The 17,109-nt window shown below is 43.1% G+C and overlaps 2 protein-coding genes across 4 annotated transcripts in view; one reads left to right on the forward strand and one right to left on the reverse strand.

The window, feature by feature from the left end:
* APBA1 (amyloid beta (A4) precursor protein-binding, family A, member 1) overlaps nucleotides 1–5,860 on the forward strand; it is a 93,836-nt gene extending 87,976 nt beyond the window's left edge. For both annotated transcript variants that reach the window (XM_014942654.1, XM_014942653.1), the window contains exon 12: nucleotides 499–5,860. In XM_014942654.1, the coding sequence (XP_014798140.1) occupies nucleotides 499–570 (72 nt within the window). In that variant the 3' untranslated portion in view covers nucleotides 571–5,860. The remainder of the gene's footprint in view (nucleotides 1–498) is intronic.
* A 4,645-nt stretch (nucleotides 5,861–10,505) lies between these two features.
* FAM189A2 (family with sequence similarity 189 member A2) overlaps nucleotides 10,506–17,109 on the reverse strand; it is a 27,378-nt gene continuing 20,774 nt past the window's right edge. For both annotated transcript variants that reach the window (XM_014942643.1, XM_014942641.1), the window contains 3 exons: nucleotides 15,172–15,321; nucleotides 12,612–12,901; nucleotides 10,506–11,534 (listed from right to left, as the gene is read on the reverse strand). In XM_014942643.1, coding sequence (XP_014798129.1) covers nucleotides 11,328–11,534; nucleotides 12,612–12,901; nucleotides 15,172–15,321 — 647 coding nt within the window. In that variant the 3' untranslated portion in view covers nucleotides 10,506–11,327. The remainder of the gene's footprint in view (nucleotides 11,535–12,611; nucleotides 12,902–15,171; nucleotides 15,322–17,109) is intronic.

Here is a 17,109-nt window from a genome sequence, read left to right on the forward strand (position 1 = left end):
TGCCCGGAGAAGCTGAGGATGTCCCATCCCTGGAAGTGTTCAAGGTCAGGTTGGACAGGGCTTTGAGCAACCTAATCTAGTAAAAGATGTCCTGCCTGCAGGAGTAGCGTTGGACTAGATGATCTTCAAAGGTCCCTTTGAACTCAAACTGTTCCATAATTCTGTGATTCTACCTCTATTAGCCTGTTGGTATTCAAATCTATAAAATGGAAGAGAGAGCAAGCCAGCACGCCATTTCTTTTGTTGTTTACCCATAGTTTTCCTGTTTTAGAAGGGCCCTAATCTGTAAAGACGAAGTGTCCACAACCTTGGATGGTCCATTGATTTTAAACATACTGCTTCATAGTATCACCACCTGCAATAATTTAATAAGGACATGAAAACTCTCAGGTTTTACCTTTCCCTTCTGTCCTGTATGACCTTAGGTAATTTCTTCACCAATGCTGTGTTGTAGTGTGCACGTTTGGAGCATTGATTAACTTGTTGTATTTCCTTTAGATTCATATGAAGACTATGCCAGCTGCCATGTACAGACTGTTGACTGCACAAGAGCAACCAGTTTACATCTAAAGCTGACACCTCACCATCACAATGTGCATGGAGGATGTTTTTCCTCATTAGTGCTTGTCTCTTTAGTGCTGCATTTCTGTGTCTGCAGAGACATTTCTTTCCCTCTCTCTCTCTCTCCTTCACAGGCACAAACACACTGTCTCTCTTCTCTCTCCCTTTTTCCTCTTCTCTCTACCATTTTTCTGTATTTTGGGAAGGGGTGATAAATATCTGTGGGACTGTTTTGGTTGCATATTTTTACAAGCCAACTTCATGCAGTTCCACATGCAAACCAGGAAAATAACAGCAGCATTGTTCACAGCAGGATTCACAGAGAAGATTAACTCTGCTTCATACTACATAATCAGTTTTATTTTTGTGGCTATAATTTGACAAATTATAGTAAATTTGAGTAAATTAAATGTTGCTGAATGAAAGATGTCTTTGCCAAGCAGATAAAAGTATAGGGTGCAGAGTGTTATCTTGGATATCCTTGCATGTGACTTTGCCTTTCTTGCCCTGTTTTCCCACAGGCATTGAGCTCAGTATTAAAGGTTTATGTCTGTGGGGAAAATAGATACCAAAAGGATAGCTTTGCCCTCAGGAAGAATTACCTGCTTATGAAGATTCAGTAAATGCTGCTGTTGTAAAATGGAGTGCCCAAACACACACCTTTTAATGCCCCTCTGTCATCAATTCTTCATGATAGTAGGACCCCAAAAGGTACTCCGTGAGTTGCAGAAACATGTTACGCTTGCATTACTCACACTAAGTAATTTGGGAGGCATTTTTTACAGCTGCCTCCCCAGCTCTGACCCCGGTTTTCTAACTCTTTGTTTTCTTCTGCTTTGTTTTTAAATGCAACATGTCTTTTATAGTCCCTTGCCTATTTTAGAGGTTAAAGGAGTGGGGGGGGATCTTTAAATACCTACAATAGAAATAGTGAGGGGCTTTCCTGAATAGCTACACTTTTTCTAGGCTCTTAATTCTGAATTTGGTGCGCACAGCCATGTGTGCCAGTGTATATAGACATTTTTAAGACTGTGCTTGCTATTTATGAAGTTTGAATATTAAGAGATCTGCAGACTATTCTAAGTAATTTTGTTCTCTGAGCCAGTTTTAACACATATTTTTTTCCAAAGACCTGTCTAATTTTATTGACTTTCTCTTTAGTTTATGATATAGATAACAGTGGAAGAGATGAGGTGGGAATAAACTTATTTATTTTGTTATATAATTTAACTTGTGATTTTTTCCATATGTATGGCACTTAAAGGAGATATGCGTGTACTATATGCACTTGTATGAAGATGATAAACTGCAGGGATGTATGAAATCTAGGATTTGATTCGCCTCTAACTTGCATGCTAGAGGCAAAAGGGGATAAAACGGTTAAGTTGAATCTTTTTTTAAGAGGAAAAATAAAATTAAAAAAAGAAGCAATGTCTTTTCTTCCTAGGGAGAGGAAAATTCTCCATTCTCTGTAGTTATTTTTTTACCAGGACTTTATACTGGTGTTCATGCTGAAATTGAACCATGCGTTTAGTCCAGGCTAACATGTTGATTTCTTTTAAAGAAGCAGTTTCTGCTGTGTTTTATTGAGATAGAAAGGCTCAGTGAGATGAAAACAAGAGCAGGCCACACAGAGCCACACACCACTTCTGCTTTGCAAATATACCGTTGGTCATAGTCACTCGTTTCTCAATGATTGTGGGGTGGACTGTGCCATTTAACCCTTGTTTGCAGTCCAGTAGCGATACCGAAACGTTACTACGGAGATGTGTGGAAGTGCGTGTCCGTGTGCGTACGCACACCGAGTACAGACACTGCTGAGAGCCGTGGGGCTCTCTTCCCACAGGTCCATTTTTGGCTTTCAGAAATCATGGGTATCCATGGGTGGATCAGAGGTAGAGAGTAAACTCTGTATTTCAGTGGGCAGTAAATATTTAAGGGAGATAATGAAGTGGTGCATAAACTATTGTAGTAAGTGAATATGTTTTAGTGTTGAGATTAATGTATGATGACTTGATTTTACTGCAGTTCTTGTTGTTACATTATTTAATCCCAATCTCCAGAATAGCGGATTGCACAAGAGAGCGGTGTTAGTATTCCAGGTCAGTACTTACCTCTGCTACCTGACTGATGCAACTAGATAGTGAATGAATTGTGAGTATGTCGTTTAACTGTGGACATCTGCTTTATGATCATTTGAACTTTTTTTTCCAGAACTTTCCATATATATAGTAATATATGTAAATACGATACATAACCATGTACAATTTAGAAGATTATATACAGTGCAGCCTTTCCGTAAGTTGCCTGAGGAAACTTAGCAAACTCTTGAAGACACAGTTATCATGCTTCTGGTTCCTGCTGTGTTTAAGCTCTCAGTTTCACTTGTTTCTGTGGTTCTGTCCAGCTCATGCAGTGGGGTCTTTAACTCACTTCACTGGGAAATGGTGAAGACCTGAACATGCAAATGTATTTAGAGGTGAAACAACTGTTTCTCTAAAAGTCTTGCAGCCAAGATTCTGTGAAGTTAATGGCACCTGGGTGCTTGAACGGTTAATGGTAAATAGGTGCTTAACATTAAGCAAGTGAACGCCTGCAGGATCAAAGTCTAGCAAAAATCTCAAGTTTTCCAATTACAGTGTGTGCAGCAGATTTCTAAACTGGGAAGTCAGCAGTGTGTGCACACTTCTGATAACACTCTTGTAAATCCCATTATACTTTGTAAAGGGAAGGAGTTTCAAGGAAAAGGAGGTCAAAAGGGAAAGCTGGCCGTTCTCTAGACTGTTGCAGCAGAATACATATGTGAATTTTTAACAGATTCAGAGGAACAAACTGCAGGTTTACATTCCTTCTTTGGTGACAGACCTGAATTCTTTTTCATCCTTGCTGCTTCATACAGTCTAATTAATTCTTCAGTGTTTACATTAAGGATGAAACATCCCTTACATATATATTTTTTTTTTTATTGGCAAGTCTCACACATTTGTTTTGAATCTTGTTTGAATTTGATACTCAATGGGGATTTCCAGATTTGCTTGCTTTCCTTGTTTTCTAAATGAAATGTGTTTTTGAAGACAACAGTGTGGTTGAGATCTCTTGTACATATTTAGCGCAGTACCTAGGCTATGAAGTTGTACTATTGTTCTGTAAAGGGGATGAATAGAAATTATTGTAAAGCGTTGGGAAAAGTATAGTATTGTATTTGTAACAATATTGTTCTTTGTAAACATTTAATGATCTCTATATATAAATATAAATATATATATAAATATATGTGAGCCTGGAATGTTGATACTGCACATCTACTGAATGTAATTCCTCTGATGTTTTTTGCCACAGGTCTTTGACCTCTGTAATGAAGCTGCAGTGGTTTGATTTGGGGGGAGGGCAAGGGGGAAAGGAGTGGGCTTTTTTTTGGGGTGGGGTGTTTCTGGCCAGCTATTTTGTTGTGGTGTATTTACTGTGCTACTACCTTCCTTATTTAACAGAGCGCTAATGTCTGTAAGATTTGCAACAATAAAATACAAAACAAAAATACCTCAGACAAGGCTGAGAGTTTGCTCATACCGGTCTAAGGGTTGGCTTGCCAGTACTGAATGCGTGCATTCTTGGAAGTTGTCTGAACTGCTCTTTTGCCACTTAGTCTGGAGTTTCTGCAGATGTGAACCAATGCTATTAAGTTTATTTTTAAAATAGCATTATTTTCAGACAATAAATGGCATGAGTGCTCCTAAATTAAGCTGATTCCTCCTCTAAGGTTGCACGCCAGTTTTCACCATATGAAATGTCACTGTGTTTGCATCTTCCAAAAATATGTTGTTTCAAGATGCCTTTTATGTGACAGAAATATTTCATTGTCAGAGTAACTTTAAATGCTTTTTTCATAAATGAGGCCTTGCTAAAAATTCTTCACACTTACTCTGATTTCTGAAACCATTATTTTTCTTCAAAGGTATTCAGCATGGTTTACTCTTTAAGACCTACTATCATTTGAATAAATAAAAAGTAGAATTGTAATATGCCTGTCTTTAGAATAAATCCTGGAATTACCTGTGCTAAGGTTAGAAAATATTTGTATAATGAGAGATTGATTAAGAGAAATATGATGGCATTTGAAAATCAACCAGCGAGAGCCAACAAAGGAGCATCTTTTCAGGTCAGGTTTCCTAGGATTTTCTGTGCTTCATGGGTTGTTGTGAGTGCTTTGAAACTGCAGAAATTGAGACATCGGGCCACAGCTGATTCAGAAGAAAACTAAAAATGGTCCTTCAGCCACTGGATGGCTATTCGTAACATGAAATACAAATACTGCCAACATGAGAGAATGAAGTATTTCTTAACTTTTCACCTTATTTGCTTGAATGATAGATTGGAGAAATTATAAAGTCTGTGGCGTAAATGGTGCAACACACAGGCTGAAATTGCTTTCGGTGCTTCCCGGCGTGCCACCTTCCACCCTGTTTATTACTTTCTTTTTAAAGCTTTACGTTCTGATTTCAATATTACCAACATTTTTGCACTTCAGTGAATAAACGCAAGCCTGGCTTTTCCTTTAGCAGTACAGATGTAACTGTCACAGATTTGCTGTCTCCACAGAGGACATTTGTCTTGCTCTCACCTCTGGTGTTTTAATGGTTTGGATGCACACTGGGAGGACGAGCAGACCCCAATTCCAGCACCCTGGGGAGCCTTGCAGGCTGAGGAAGTTGTGGTGACACCCTGTGGGGATGGACAGTGTCTGAGAACAGGACTGGAATTGTGATATAAATGAAAGTTCAGTGCAGGAGCCATCCTGCCCTGAGGAACATTGTGCCTTGAGGAGTGGGTGGTCCGCGTGTTGGTTAATCTGAGCAGGCCCAGGTCTCTGCTGTCCTGCTCTGTCCTGCTCGTACACCCTGGCCTTCAGGGGTGTCCTTTGGCCACAGCATAAATGTTGCTGCTTGATTATAAGGGAGGAGCCTGCCGAGAGCTCCCGCTTGGTACTGGTGGTGACACCGCTTGTGTATCCTTGCCGTTATCTAGAAGTGCAGCAAGAAGTTCTCATGTGAGCATCCTCTGTGTTAGACAGTAGAAGTGATGAACGGAGTTGTTTAATCTAAGAAAATCTTGTAATAGCTCAAATGAACCGACACAAGCTGACCCTTCCAAGGATGGGAACTGCACAACTTCTTGCGCCCTGATTGATGCCTGTTTGATGCTACACAACTTGGGGATACCAGCATCTGAAGGGATATAAAATTATCTATACTATTCTCTTTCTTTATAGCATGAGCTCTAATAAATAGCATTTTAAATGTGACTTTGCAGATTCCGAGTGCCTTTCTTACTGGGACGATAACAATGTAGCACTTCCTGGTGCAAAACACTTATGCTTTGGAGTTCTGTTTTTTGATACTGTTGGTAAGGCAAGAGTAATGTCCTACCATTAAGTGAGAAGGTCACTGAGCCAAAAAAGAACTTTTAAACAGTTGGTATGTTAATTACAGTTTGCAAATTAACAACCTTATTTTGTAAAGGGTAGTGTTAGAACTCTGGACACCAGCTTTTACTGAAAGCTGGCTTTGTATCCGAAAGTCTGCATTTTTACGACTGGAGCTTTTAATTTAAACCATAGTACTGATAATTTGCAAGGTTCTTTGATACTGCTTTTGGCAGCTGCCTCCACAAGAATGGCATATAATCATGCTCCGTAACGGCAGAGGCTGCCATACTTCAGAGCCAAGAAAGCATTTCTGGTCTGTAACTTCAAATAAGGTAGAAAAACCATAAAGTGCCCGGACTGTGAATGTGCATCCTGGTAGATTTTCTTCCTGGCTTCCCGGCAAGGTGACAGCCACTGCACAGGGATTCCCTGGCCTCCGCAGGGAAGCCTGGCTGTTGGTCATGAGGGTGTATAATGGTCATGGCTCCTCAGAGAAGCCGTTAGATGTTGATTCGCTTGGTGTACAGGAATGAGGCCTGTGTATGCATTTAGCAAACAGAATTATGGATAAGGACATTATCCATGAATCTGCTGTCGCGGATGGAGTGATTAACTTCACTAGTTAGAGTGAAGCAGAGAAATATTTATTAAGGTGAAACAGTGATTTAACAAAACCAGTAGTAAGTGCGATAAAACCAGTGGTAAATGCGATAGTGTTTTACGAGATCCGATGTCAGGGTACACTCTATTATTTACTGCACAGAGGACAGGGTCAGACAGAACTGTCAGGGAGACCCTCCCGTTGAGTCACGAGGTTCAGAAAGGACCCCCTTGCTTTCTAAACTCCTTCTCAGAGAGGAGTCTGGGTGCGGCTGGATCCAATCCTAGTCCCAGACTTGGTCAACGGTTTATGTCTAAAGGATTATATATGCACAATTAATCCTTTACATTACTTAGATAAAATTTCAAAGTTTAGCATGCTATTAGTCACTTATCGAAACTCTGTTGCGGCAAGGATTCCCTCAACCTCGAGGAGCAGAACCTTCAGTGAGCATCCTCACCAAAGGGGAGATCCTGGCGTGCAGCCAGCTGCCATACAGGAGAGCTCAAAGGGGCTCTTGGGCTGTCCACTATTTATACAGTAAGATAATTGACCTATAGTCATATTTTCATGGCAACAAAATTTCTAGGTCCCCACTCCAGACAGTATTTTGACTATGCTGCCAGCCATCCCCCAGATACCGGGTGCAAGTTATCACAGCTGCTGTTGTGATGGCCGTGGTGGCCAAGGCCGGGCAGGAGCCGAGAGGGAGGGGGGGGAAACCAGGGAGAGCACACCACCACATCTGCGTGCTGGCTTTTCCGAGGGAGGGCAGCAGCAATCCTTGGGAAGCCAAAGAATTTTAACAGCCTGCTAATTTAGAGGGATGTTTCTCACACCTAGCACAAAGTATCTAACTGCAGCACATACAGCCAGGGAGCAGTGGCTCATTCTTAAAGAGGTTGGTTGTTGCTCTAAGTGTCAATCCCAACTATTTCTGTTTCTGTAAAACAATCTAGAAGGGACGGTTTTTTTTCTTTTCCAATACAGTGGTTTTAGATACCCTCATTTTCTCTGCCACTGACCCCCTGGCATGACTGCTCTCCTGGAATTCTCCCCTCCCTTGAAACCCAGTGTCTATTTTAAGCGTTTTGTATTCCAGCTCCACCAGGCAATGTATCTATAATTTATGCTAATTCTCATACTTTCCCATACAGCAGCAATTTCATTTTCCCCACTGGATGATTTTACCAATGAGCAAATTAAGATGGCAGAAGAATGTCTCCCGGGATCTAAGGAACTGGCTTGTGCCGCCCTGATATTTCTGTGTGCAGGTGTGTGTAGGGGTAGGGAGGAAGACTAAGAACGACTTTCAGGGAAGTAAACTGAAACCAGCTACAATTATTCTCCACTTTATGTCCATCTTTCATACTTAGCCTTCCAATAACCATCCACTTACCCCCCGATGCCTCTTCCTACCATCTTTACCCAGTGTGTGTGCACTCTGCCCTTCCTCCCTCCTCCATCTCACGGCTTCGGTGGGCTTTCCCCCTGGGTGAGGAGTTGCACACACTGCACCTTCCCCAGAAAGACATCCTCAAGCAAGGCCATGGAAGTTCAGGAGATGTACCCTGGCAGCAGTAGGGAGAGACAGTATGACAGGTTGCACTCAGTTTTGGGCTTCCCCTCCCCACCTTTTTAGAATGAGGAGTTAAGAGGGACTAAGGCGGCAGCATCTCATCCACTAATAAATTCCCGTTGCTCTAACTGGGGCTGTTTCCACTGGGTGAGAAGGCACCACTATCTGAGAGAGTGCTGTTGATGGAGACTTTTTCATTAGTTCTGAAGACTGCCTGGGCAAGAAGCGAGATGGCATTTTGCAAATGGAAGTGGCGTAAGAAGTTTGTCTTTTGAATGTATGATAGCTTATAAAGCTGGTAGGTTGGGTTTTGTTTTGTTTTTTTTTTTAAATCTGCTGGTGGGAGACTGTTTCTGATGAAAGAGATTTGCCTAAACTTTTCCTTATGGAATAAAAAACACTTTAGCAGCAGAAGAACAATTTTCATTTCCTAAGGGCTGCAGTCTCGCTGGAACCATGGCGATTATGGTTAGCTGCTAGACACCTTGTAGCTCTTGAAATCTTTGCATGTTTTAAATGTGTTTAAATAGCATTAAGCATAGTAAGTGTCCTTTACATTATGTCTGGCTGAGATTCAAATTATGATGAAGAAACTGGCAATGGTACTGCCAGTAGATGTAGATTAGATACTAGAAAGGAATTCTTCACTATGGGGGTGGTGAGGCACAGGAACAGGTTGCCCAGGGAAGCTGTGGAGGCCCCATCCCTGGAAGTGTTCAAGGCCAGGCTGGATGGGGCTTTGAGCAACCTGCTCTGGTGGGAGGTGTCCCTGCCCAGGGCAGGGGGGTTGGAACAAGATGATCTTTAAGGTTCCTTCCAGCCCAAACCATTCTGTGACTCTACTGTGTCTTTTGTGCTGAAAGATAATTTAATTAAAACTTGCTACACTATTTGGATATATAGGTAACTGTGGGGTTTTTTTGGTGTTTTTTTTAAACTTGCAATGTTATTGTTCCAATACTTGCAGAGAAACTTAACTGGTACCTCAGAAAACCACTGGGTTTGCGAGAGCAGTATTTGTTTTGCAGTGTAGCTGCTTCCCACCTAGAACGTTGTTTCCTCTCTCCTGATGGTGAGGCACAGCCAGTGAGGGGCTGCAGACGGGTGGCAGCCCTGGCACGGTGGTGGCTGACGGGGCTGGTCGCTAGTGGCCAAAGCAGAGTTCCAAAGGGGAGATAATCCCTCGAGTCAGCGAGGGCCTGCTGGGCCAGTTGGGTTGGCAAGTCACGGGTGCAGAAGAGAGCACAGCCTGGCTACAGGCACCAGCCTGCTCCCTGCTCAGGATCACCTCCAAGAAATACAGGAATTCCAGGTTTTTCCACACAGCGGTTCAGCTACAGAAGCTGGGGGTGCGTTACAGGAGGTACCTGGAGACACGAGTGCCTCAGCTTGGCCTGTGCCCTGCACGTGAAGCGAGGCTGGGTACCCACCATGCGCCCCAGGCACAGGGCTGGCCCTCAGCTCTCTGAAACAGGGAACAGGCCTCCTAGGGAAGCCTGTGGTAATCAAAAAGTGAGTAGAGGTCAGAAAAGGTGATAGCTCCCAGTACTTTTTTGTTTGTTTAAATCTTTCCCTCTGGTGTCCCATTGTTTCTCTTCGTCTCTGTTAAAGCATGACCAGCTGAAAAACAGGTCATGGTCTGTGCAGGTAACTAAGGAAACACCTTACCTGGGTAATAAGTTGATGATAGGTTTTATAAATAATTGTGGCACTTGTCCTGTAGTAATGACTTGGTCAATTAGAAATTAAGACCTATGGAAAGCAGATAATTTACTGAAATCAGATTTTCTCTCTCCTGTTATCCGAAACATGTACCTGCCTTTTGAAGCACTGCCCAACATCTGGTAACTTCAGCTCAGGCTAGTCCCCTTCCGCTGGGATAACGCGCAATTAACTGAGTTGTGATCAAGTCTTCTGAACCACAGGCTTGTGCTGCATCCAGACTTTTCTCCCCGTGAGGCTGCAGGGAGTTCACACACAGAGTGTGACAGCAAAGTAAGAGCTGCCAAAAGCCACCATGAGCACAGTTTGCACTGATGGGGTGCACAGCATTTTCCTCTTCCACAGTCTACTTTTGTAGAGGCAATGAACAACTGGGAAAAGGAAGCTAATAGTGAGTTTTAAATGTGATGGAATTGCAAAATACAGAACAGAGCAGGCTTAAAAGCACGCGTTACAAAGTGGTGTGTTCTTGTGGTGTTTCCCTTCTCCTCCAAGACAAACCACCTCAGTTTTTACTCACTGTGTTCTTACTTTGGGAGCAAGATGTACCAATAGGCCAGTGCTTCAGCAAACTCAATATCCCTAATGTATTTCCAGGAAAAATAAAGCAGCAAACCCAGTGCAAGGATAAGCATTTTTATTATTCAAGTTATCATCTTTAGTACTAGAGTCAAACCACACCGCACAGTTTCAACTTCTGAACAAGCTTAATTAAAAGTCCCTTTAAAGCTTTTTGGTTTTTTGTGGGAAGGCCCTTTAATAATTTTTAAATGAAGCTTTATCATTAAAATAGCAGCAGGAATACTTAGCCATCCTAGCCACAAAGAGTGTATGGTAGTCACCTGCACGTCTGAAGAGGAGATGGCTGCATAAATGCTTCCAGCATGGATGTCAGCTGGCACATAGCAATTTACTTCCTAGTAGTGGTGCTTGTTATGTGCCAGCAAAAAAACACAAAAAAAAAAAAGAAAGAAAAAAAAAATATCAGTGGAGCTACAGTAACACACACCAGATGAACACAGGCATTGGCACTGGCCCTGTTCTCCAGTGACATACAAAGTGCACACATGCAAGAACTGTCCTTGCCTCACCCTGGTAAAGCCATTCTGCCCTCTCTTTTGTGAGTTGAGTAAAAAAAAAAGCAAATCCATCCGAAGTGGTGAGGGCTACAGAGACACGATGCTCAGTACCGCACCACAAACAGATCAGTCCCACCAGAGCAGCCCAGTGCAGGCCGGCTTGCAAGCGGCTTCACGGGCTTTTGGAGCAAGCTTCCCCTCAGGAGTCTGAGCATGAGGGTATAAAAAGAAAAATAAATGGATTATCGGCACACTCTTCTATCCCCAGGTCAGAGATGCTGTTCCTGTGCAGCATCTATGACTGACAGAAGTGCCCTGCTGAGGAACAAACAGAAAACAGCTCAAAGACAGACAGAAAACAGCTCAAAGTACAGTCTCCCTGACAACACCAATAAGACTGTGGGGCCGTTCATGCTCTGCTCTCTGGATCCTCCTCTCTGGCAGCTCATCCTCATCTGTGGTGAAAGTACTCAGGTCACCACAGCTCTCCCGGTGCAGCAATCCAGGACGCCGTCTGAAAGGTAACACAGGGGCCCTCGATGACGTGGCTTGCTGGGCAGGTGTCATCACCTATAAAAGGGAGTTAAAAAAAAAAAAAAACTAAATCAGATTTTTTTTTCAGGTTCGTGTTCCATTACAATAGTTTCTTACCCAACTAGGAATAGTGCTGAGGCTAAAATTGCTATTTGTCAAGGAGGCATAGGAAAAGCAATCTCAATTGGGAAAATGCGTGAGTGTTGGGTATTTTTTGGTGGTTTTTTTCTAAGCTGCAGAAGAGTTAGCTTACCCCAAACCATGGCCTGTCAGGTATGGCTTAACAGGAATCTAGATATTGCTTCCTGCAGAAGCCACTAGACTGTAATAAGCTTCAGGCCAGTATGAAAAATTAAATTCTCATAAGGAATTTTTTTTTTTTCATCTCTTTCTGTCAGATTTGTTGAGGCTTTAGTTGCCTCTAGGCTGGAGTGGGAAATCTCACTTTATCTACAGAGCCTAATTAAAATCTTTGATGTGTTTTGTGTGAGCAAACTCAAACCAAAACCAGCAGTCATAGCAAATCACTTGTACCGTGCATGAATCAACTCATCTATCCAAATGGTCTGTAAGCTACCAAAACATTTGTTCAATTAAATCTATTATGTCTGAAACTTCTGAATATTCATTCCATTAATGTAAGCACATATTTTCTACTTTCTCCTTTTTTTTTTTTTCCCTTTAGTACTAGGTCTTATTTTTATCACGGGAACCAATTACAAAAAGTTTCTTCTTGTCAGCCTTTATTCCTTCCACTTTATATGCAAATGCTTTATAAATCTCTTCCCTCTCCCCTGCCATGCTCAGTATGAAACACTGTCATGTTATTTACAGTTCATGATTCTGCTGCAGAAGACCACCTCCTTCAGCTTTTAAAGACACATATATTCATCCTTCTGAAAACCTTCCTGGCTGTGTGGTTGACAGAGCAAGAGACATCACAGCTACACAGCCTCTCGCACGCTCTCCAAATAAAACCAATGTACTAAAAGAAGTTATTTGGGTCCAGAAACTTTGATACGCAGAGCAGAGTGGCAAATGCAAACCTACACTCCCACACCAAGGCCAGCCTGGGTTTCCACATGACCTGATCAACACAAGCAATAAAACTACCTGCTCAAGGAAGGTGGCACTGGTGATGGCTTCCGCCATGTGTTTCTCGTCTGATTTTAAAACAGACTTGATGCTTTCCACCAGTTCGTGTACGTCAGGGCTCATGCTGCAGGAGGACTGCTCCAGGATCCACGCCACGAGCCGTCTGGTGTCTGTGTAAGACTTGTAGTCTATCAAAGACCGGGGTCTTCCCCTCAAAGCTCTTGCCCTCCCGTTCTTCCGCAAGGTGACGGCGCAGAGCTGTGGGCTCACCTCAGTCTGCGTTGCAGCTTCACAGCTGAGCACGGCCCCTGAAGACAAAGACCAAGCAAAGCAAACGATCCACTGGGTTCACAGGACTGTTCAACAAGCACCCCCTGAGATTCCAGCCCTGACGTGGCAGAGTTTAACCCTGTAAGACCTGACAGCCTGGCACGGCCAGGGTGGCTCGCAGGGATGGCACTGCATTGGATTTGGCTGTAACACAAAGCAGCACAGAGCTATGGCAGAGCAGGTATCCCATGCCAAAGGGTCTGGCAGGACGTTTCTGGGAAGGCTGTTTGCCATTTAGTGTACATCGGTTCCTCTCTTTTTTGCTTCTGTTCTGAACAGACCCAAAATGAGCATGGAGTGTTCAATGTCAACACACAGCTGTACAAGGCTGGCTAAGCAAAGCTTGATGGCTTTTGTGAGCTCTCCTAAACTTTTTGTAACCTTCAGCTGGTCACAAAATAGTAGAAAATAATTGCTTGTCAAGTAGAAAGCTAGTAATAATACAAACTGGAAATTAAATGAAGTGAATCCCAACCAACCAACCAACCAACCAGCTGTACAAGGCTGGCTAAGCAAAGCTTGATGGCTTTTGTGAGCTCTCCTAAACTTTTTGTAACCTTCAGCTGGTCACAAAATAGTAGAAAATAATTGCTTGTCAAGTAGAAAGCTAGTAATAATACAAACTGGAAATTAAATGAAGTGAATCCCAACCAACCAACCAACCAACCAAACCAACAAACCATTCAAAATTACCTTGCAAGGACTAAAAAAGGGGCAGCAGGGAACCAATTCCACTGCTTTTGGCCTAAATAACAATCATCACTTTTTGGCCCTGCTAATAAATGAATAAATAAATAAATAACAGCACCTACAGGTTGTTCAAGAAGCACTTTCATGCTGGCTTTATGCCAAACACAATACCAGGAGGAGAGCCAAAACCTTCCAGCAAGAAGAGCACTACCTAATTAGAAGCACAGAATGGTTAGGGTTGGAGGGGACCTTAAGGATCATGGAGTTCCAACCCCCCTGCCCCGGGCAGGGACACCTCCCACTAGAGCAGGTTGCTCAAAGCCCCATCCAGCCTGGCCTTGAACACTTCCAGGGATGGGGCATCCACAACTGCTCTGGGCAACCTGTTCCTGTGCCTCACCACCCTCACAGCAAAGAATTTTGTCCTGATACCTAATCTAAATCTCCCCTCTTTCATTTTAGAACCATTATCCCTTGTGCTATCACTACACTTCCTGACAAAGAGTCCCTCTCCAACTTGATGCAACTTCTGCTGTTCTGCTGCAGCCGAGCCCTCTTTCTGCAGCACTCTCATGCATTTAACTCTCAGGTGTAGTTCTGAGCAGACCCAACCTCAGCTACATCCAGCCTAGAGCACTCAAACGCTTCTGACTGATGGAGTCTACAGCAGAAACGCTCTGCTACACTTTCACAGCTACAAGTAGGTTCTGTGTCATGTAACTATTGCCTCAGCAGCAGATTTTCCAGGGCGCTGTGGTGCAGATTGGTAGGAGGACAAGAGAAAACACATGATGTAGCAGAGACATAAAAACATTCCACAAAATAGTAAGCGTAATGCAGACTGACAGGCTCCCTTTATTCAAAATAAATGGTTGTTACTAACATGCCCCCTCTCCTCTTACATTTTGTTGAGTGCTATTAGGTATCAGCAGCTACTATATACTATATGCTTTAATAAAAAAGGCAAGACTCTCAACTAGTGAATTTTTAAGACAGTCAACAGAATCAAGGACTCTGCAGCCACACTAGCACTTTTCCCATAGCAACTGAATTAGATCACTGACATCAAAGTAGCTCGACAGACTTCAGCTCTCCACTCTGGGTTTTTTTTGTATTGAGTTTTTGGGGTTTTTGATGCTATAAGGAGGTAGAATAGGGGTGTAAAGTTATAGGCTAATATCAAATACTCAATCTAATTTTGCTTTAAATTGCTCACACTGACAACTGCCCTTGCAAGCTTTTAGATGCCAGAGTACGAATACACAAAGAAATCTTATGTGGTCCCTCCTCCTTGTCTTCCACCACCTCTCCCTCCTCCTGGAACCAGCAATGTCTGATATGGACCCTTTTTCAAGACAGAAAAGACTGAAATGCAGCAAGACCAAAGTATCGGGGGGGAGAAGATTTGGCAAAGCACGAACTGTTTGCTCTAATGTGGGTACTCTGTCGGGAGACAGCGGCTGATTTCTGCAGGTACTAGGTTCAAGGTACTAACCTTCTGACAAATGTTCTTTTAAGGACTCATTCGATAAGCACTGACAAAGAAAAATCAATTCACCTTGAAGCAAATGGCTGTGCAGTGCAGGGTCACTTTTAGACCGTTTCCGCAAAGGACTGAAGGCTCTCCTGCACACTCCTTCTGCAGGCACCGGGCTTGCATCTGAGGGTGAAAGGCTCACTCTGCTGGAGGACTCAGGAATTTCTTCACCTGAATAATGAGGAACAGTAAAGGTGAAAGAAACGCAGTTAGAATACAGGAAAAGCAGTCAGAGGTGCACATATGTGTGCGTATGCCCACATTCCCCAGGAACGCTGGTCTAAAGCCTGCTTAAACATGTGCAGAAACCTGTTCAGCCTTATTCAACTGGAGTAGCAAAAAAAAAAAAAAAAAAACCAACCCACAATAAAAATTCAGCTTTGCCTAGTACAAACTTTGCTTTAAACTAACCGATCAGAGAAAAGGGATCTACAGCTTTCTCAGAGCGAAAACCAAATCTCGTAGAGCCTGAAATCCTCCAGCATATAAGCAGATGTACCAAGAAATGACAGCATACGGTCATGGAGGTCAGTTACAGTTTTCAATTAGGCAGCTCATAAATCAATCAGCAGGCCCTATAAGGAAATTAAAGATCTTGTTTCATCAGGTTCTTTATTAAAATAAAGATTTTACTGAATTCTTGTGATGTGTTTCATCTTTCCAATTAATCAACATTCCTCCTTTTCCTTAGGGTGAAATTATATGCTGTGATTCCCACAGCTGTCTTTTAGTTAACAAGACAGGATGGAGCTATGTATTTCTCACCATGGCTGATACTGTACCTCCCATCTGATGGTACTGGGTATATTACAGGAAACAATGTTCTTGCTTATGCAAGAGTGAAACACCAAATTATGATAAACAGTCTCTTACTCAAAGCATGGCAAATGTCCCTGCTGCTGCTATAACAGACATGTGTCAGTGACTGGAGCACTTGAGAAAATTAAGGCTTAGATGATATGTACCTGTTGAGTACATGATCTCCTACACAAATGCAAGCTAGAAACTCTAAAGAGAAGAACCAGTGACACAGCAGATAGCAGCCTGGCAAGTCAGGAGGTTGGACCCAGCAACGAAGCATGACAGGCCAAGAATCAGGCAGGATTAAAGAGAGATTTAGATATTGGGAAGAAATTCTTCAGTGTGAGGGTGGTGAGGCACAGGAACAGGTTGCCCAGAGAAGCTGTGGAGGCCCCATCCCTGGAAGTGTTCAAGGCCAGGCTGGATGGGGCTTTGAGCAACCTGCTCTGGTGGGAGGTGTCCCTGCCCGGGGCAGGGGGGTTGGAACTAGATGATCTTTGAGGTCCCTTCCAACCCTAACCATTCTATGATCTTATGATAATTCTTCATAATATTAGTGTTTCAGACATCAGAGAGATAATTGGCTTAAGCTGCTGTGTACTGGAAATGGATATACCTAGTATGTGGTGATACAGAGCCGCTGCCATGCATCCCCAGACATTAGTAGAAGGTTGCATGTCTTCCTACTACAGCAGGCAAGGAAAGTCCCGTTTTGCATGACAGGAATGCTTCTGAAGTCAGTAAAACCATTTTGGCTATCCCAGAGAAGCTTACAGCTGCTCCTGCAGCCAGGACTCCCCATGTTCTGCTGGCGGAGAGCAGTGCACAGCTTTAACTTCCACCAGGAGCTACATGTGGCTGATCGGTCCTGACGGTGTCAGGGGAATCATGGCACCGTACACAAATGCCCTGGCACAGCAGACTACCAGCATAAACCGAAAATTCAGCTTTTATTTAGAAACTGTTAGTCTGCCTCGCTTGAGTCAGCCCATGCAGTGGCTCTGCTGTGGTGGACTGTGATTCCAACACACCCCCTCATTTTGTATGTCCCTCCTGCTGTGGTTTAGTGCTCACTCACTCCCTCTCAGCAGGATGGGGAGGAGAACTGGAAGGGCAAAACTGAGAGGACTCACGGGTTGATATAAAGACAGCTTAATG

This window comes from Calidris pugnax, unplaced genomic scaffold, assembly GCF_001431845.1.
Source record: "Calidris pugnax isolate Ruff unplaced genomic scaffold, ASM143184v1 scaffold109, whole genome shotgun sequence".
Lineage (NCBI taxonomy): Eukaryota > Metazoa > Chordata > Aves > Charadriiformes > Scolopacidae > Calidris > Calidris pugnax.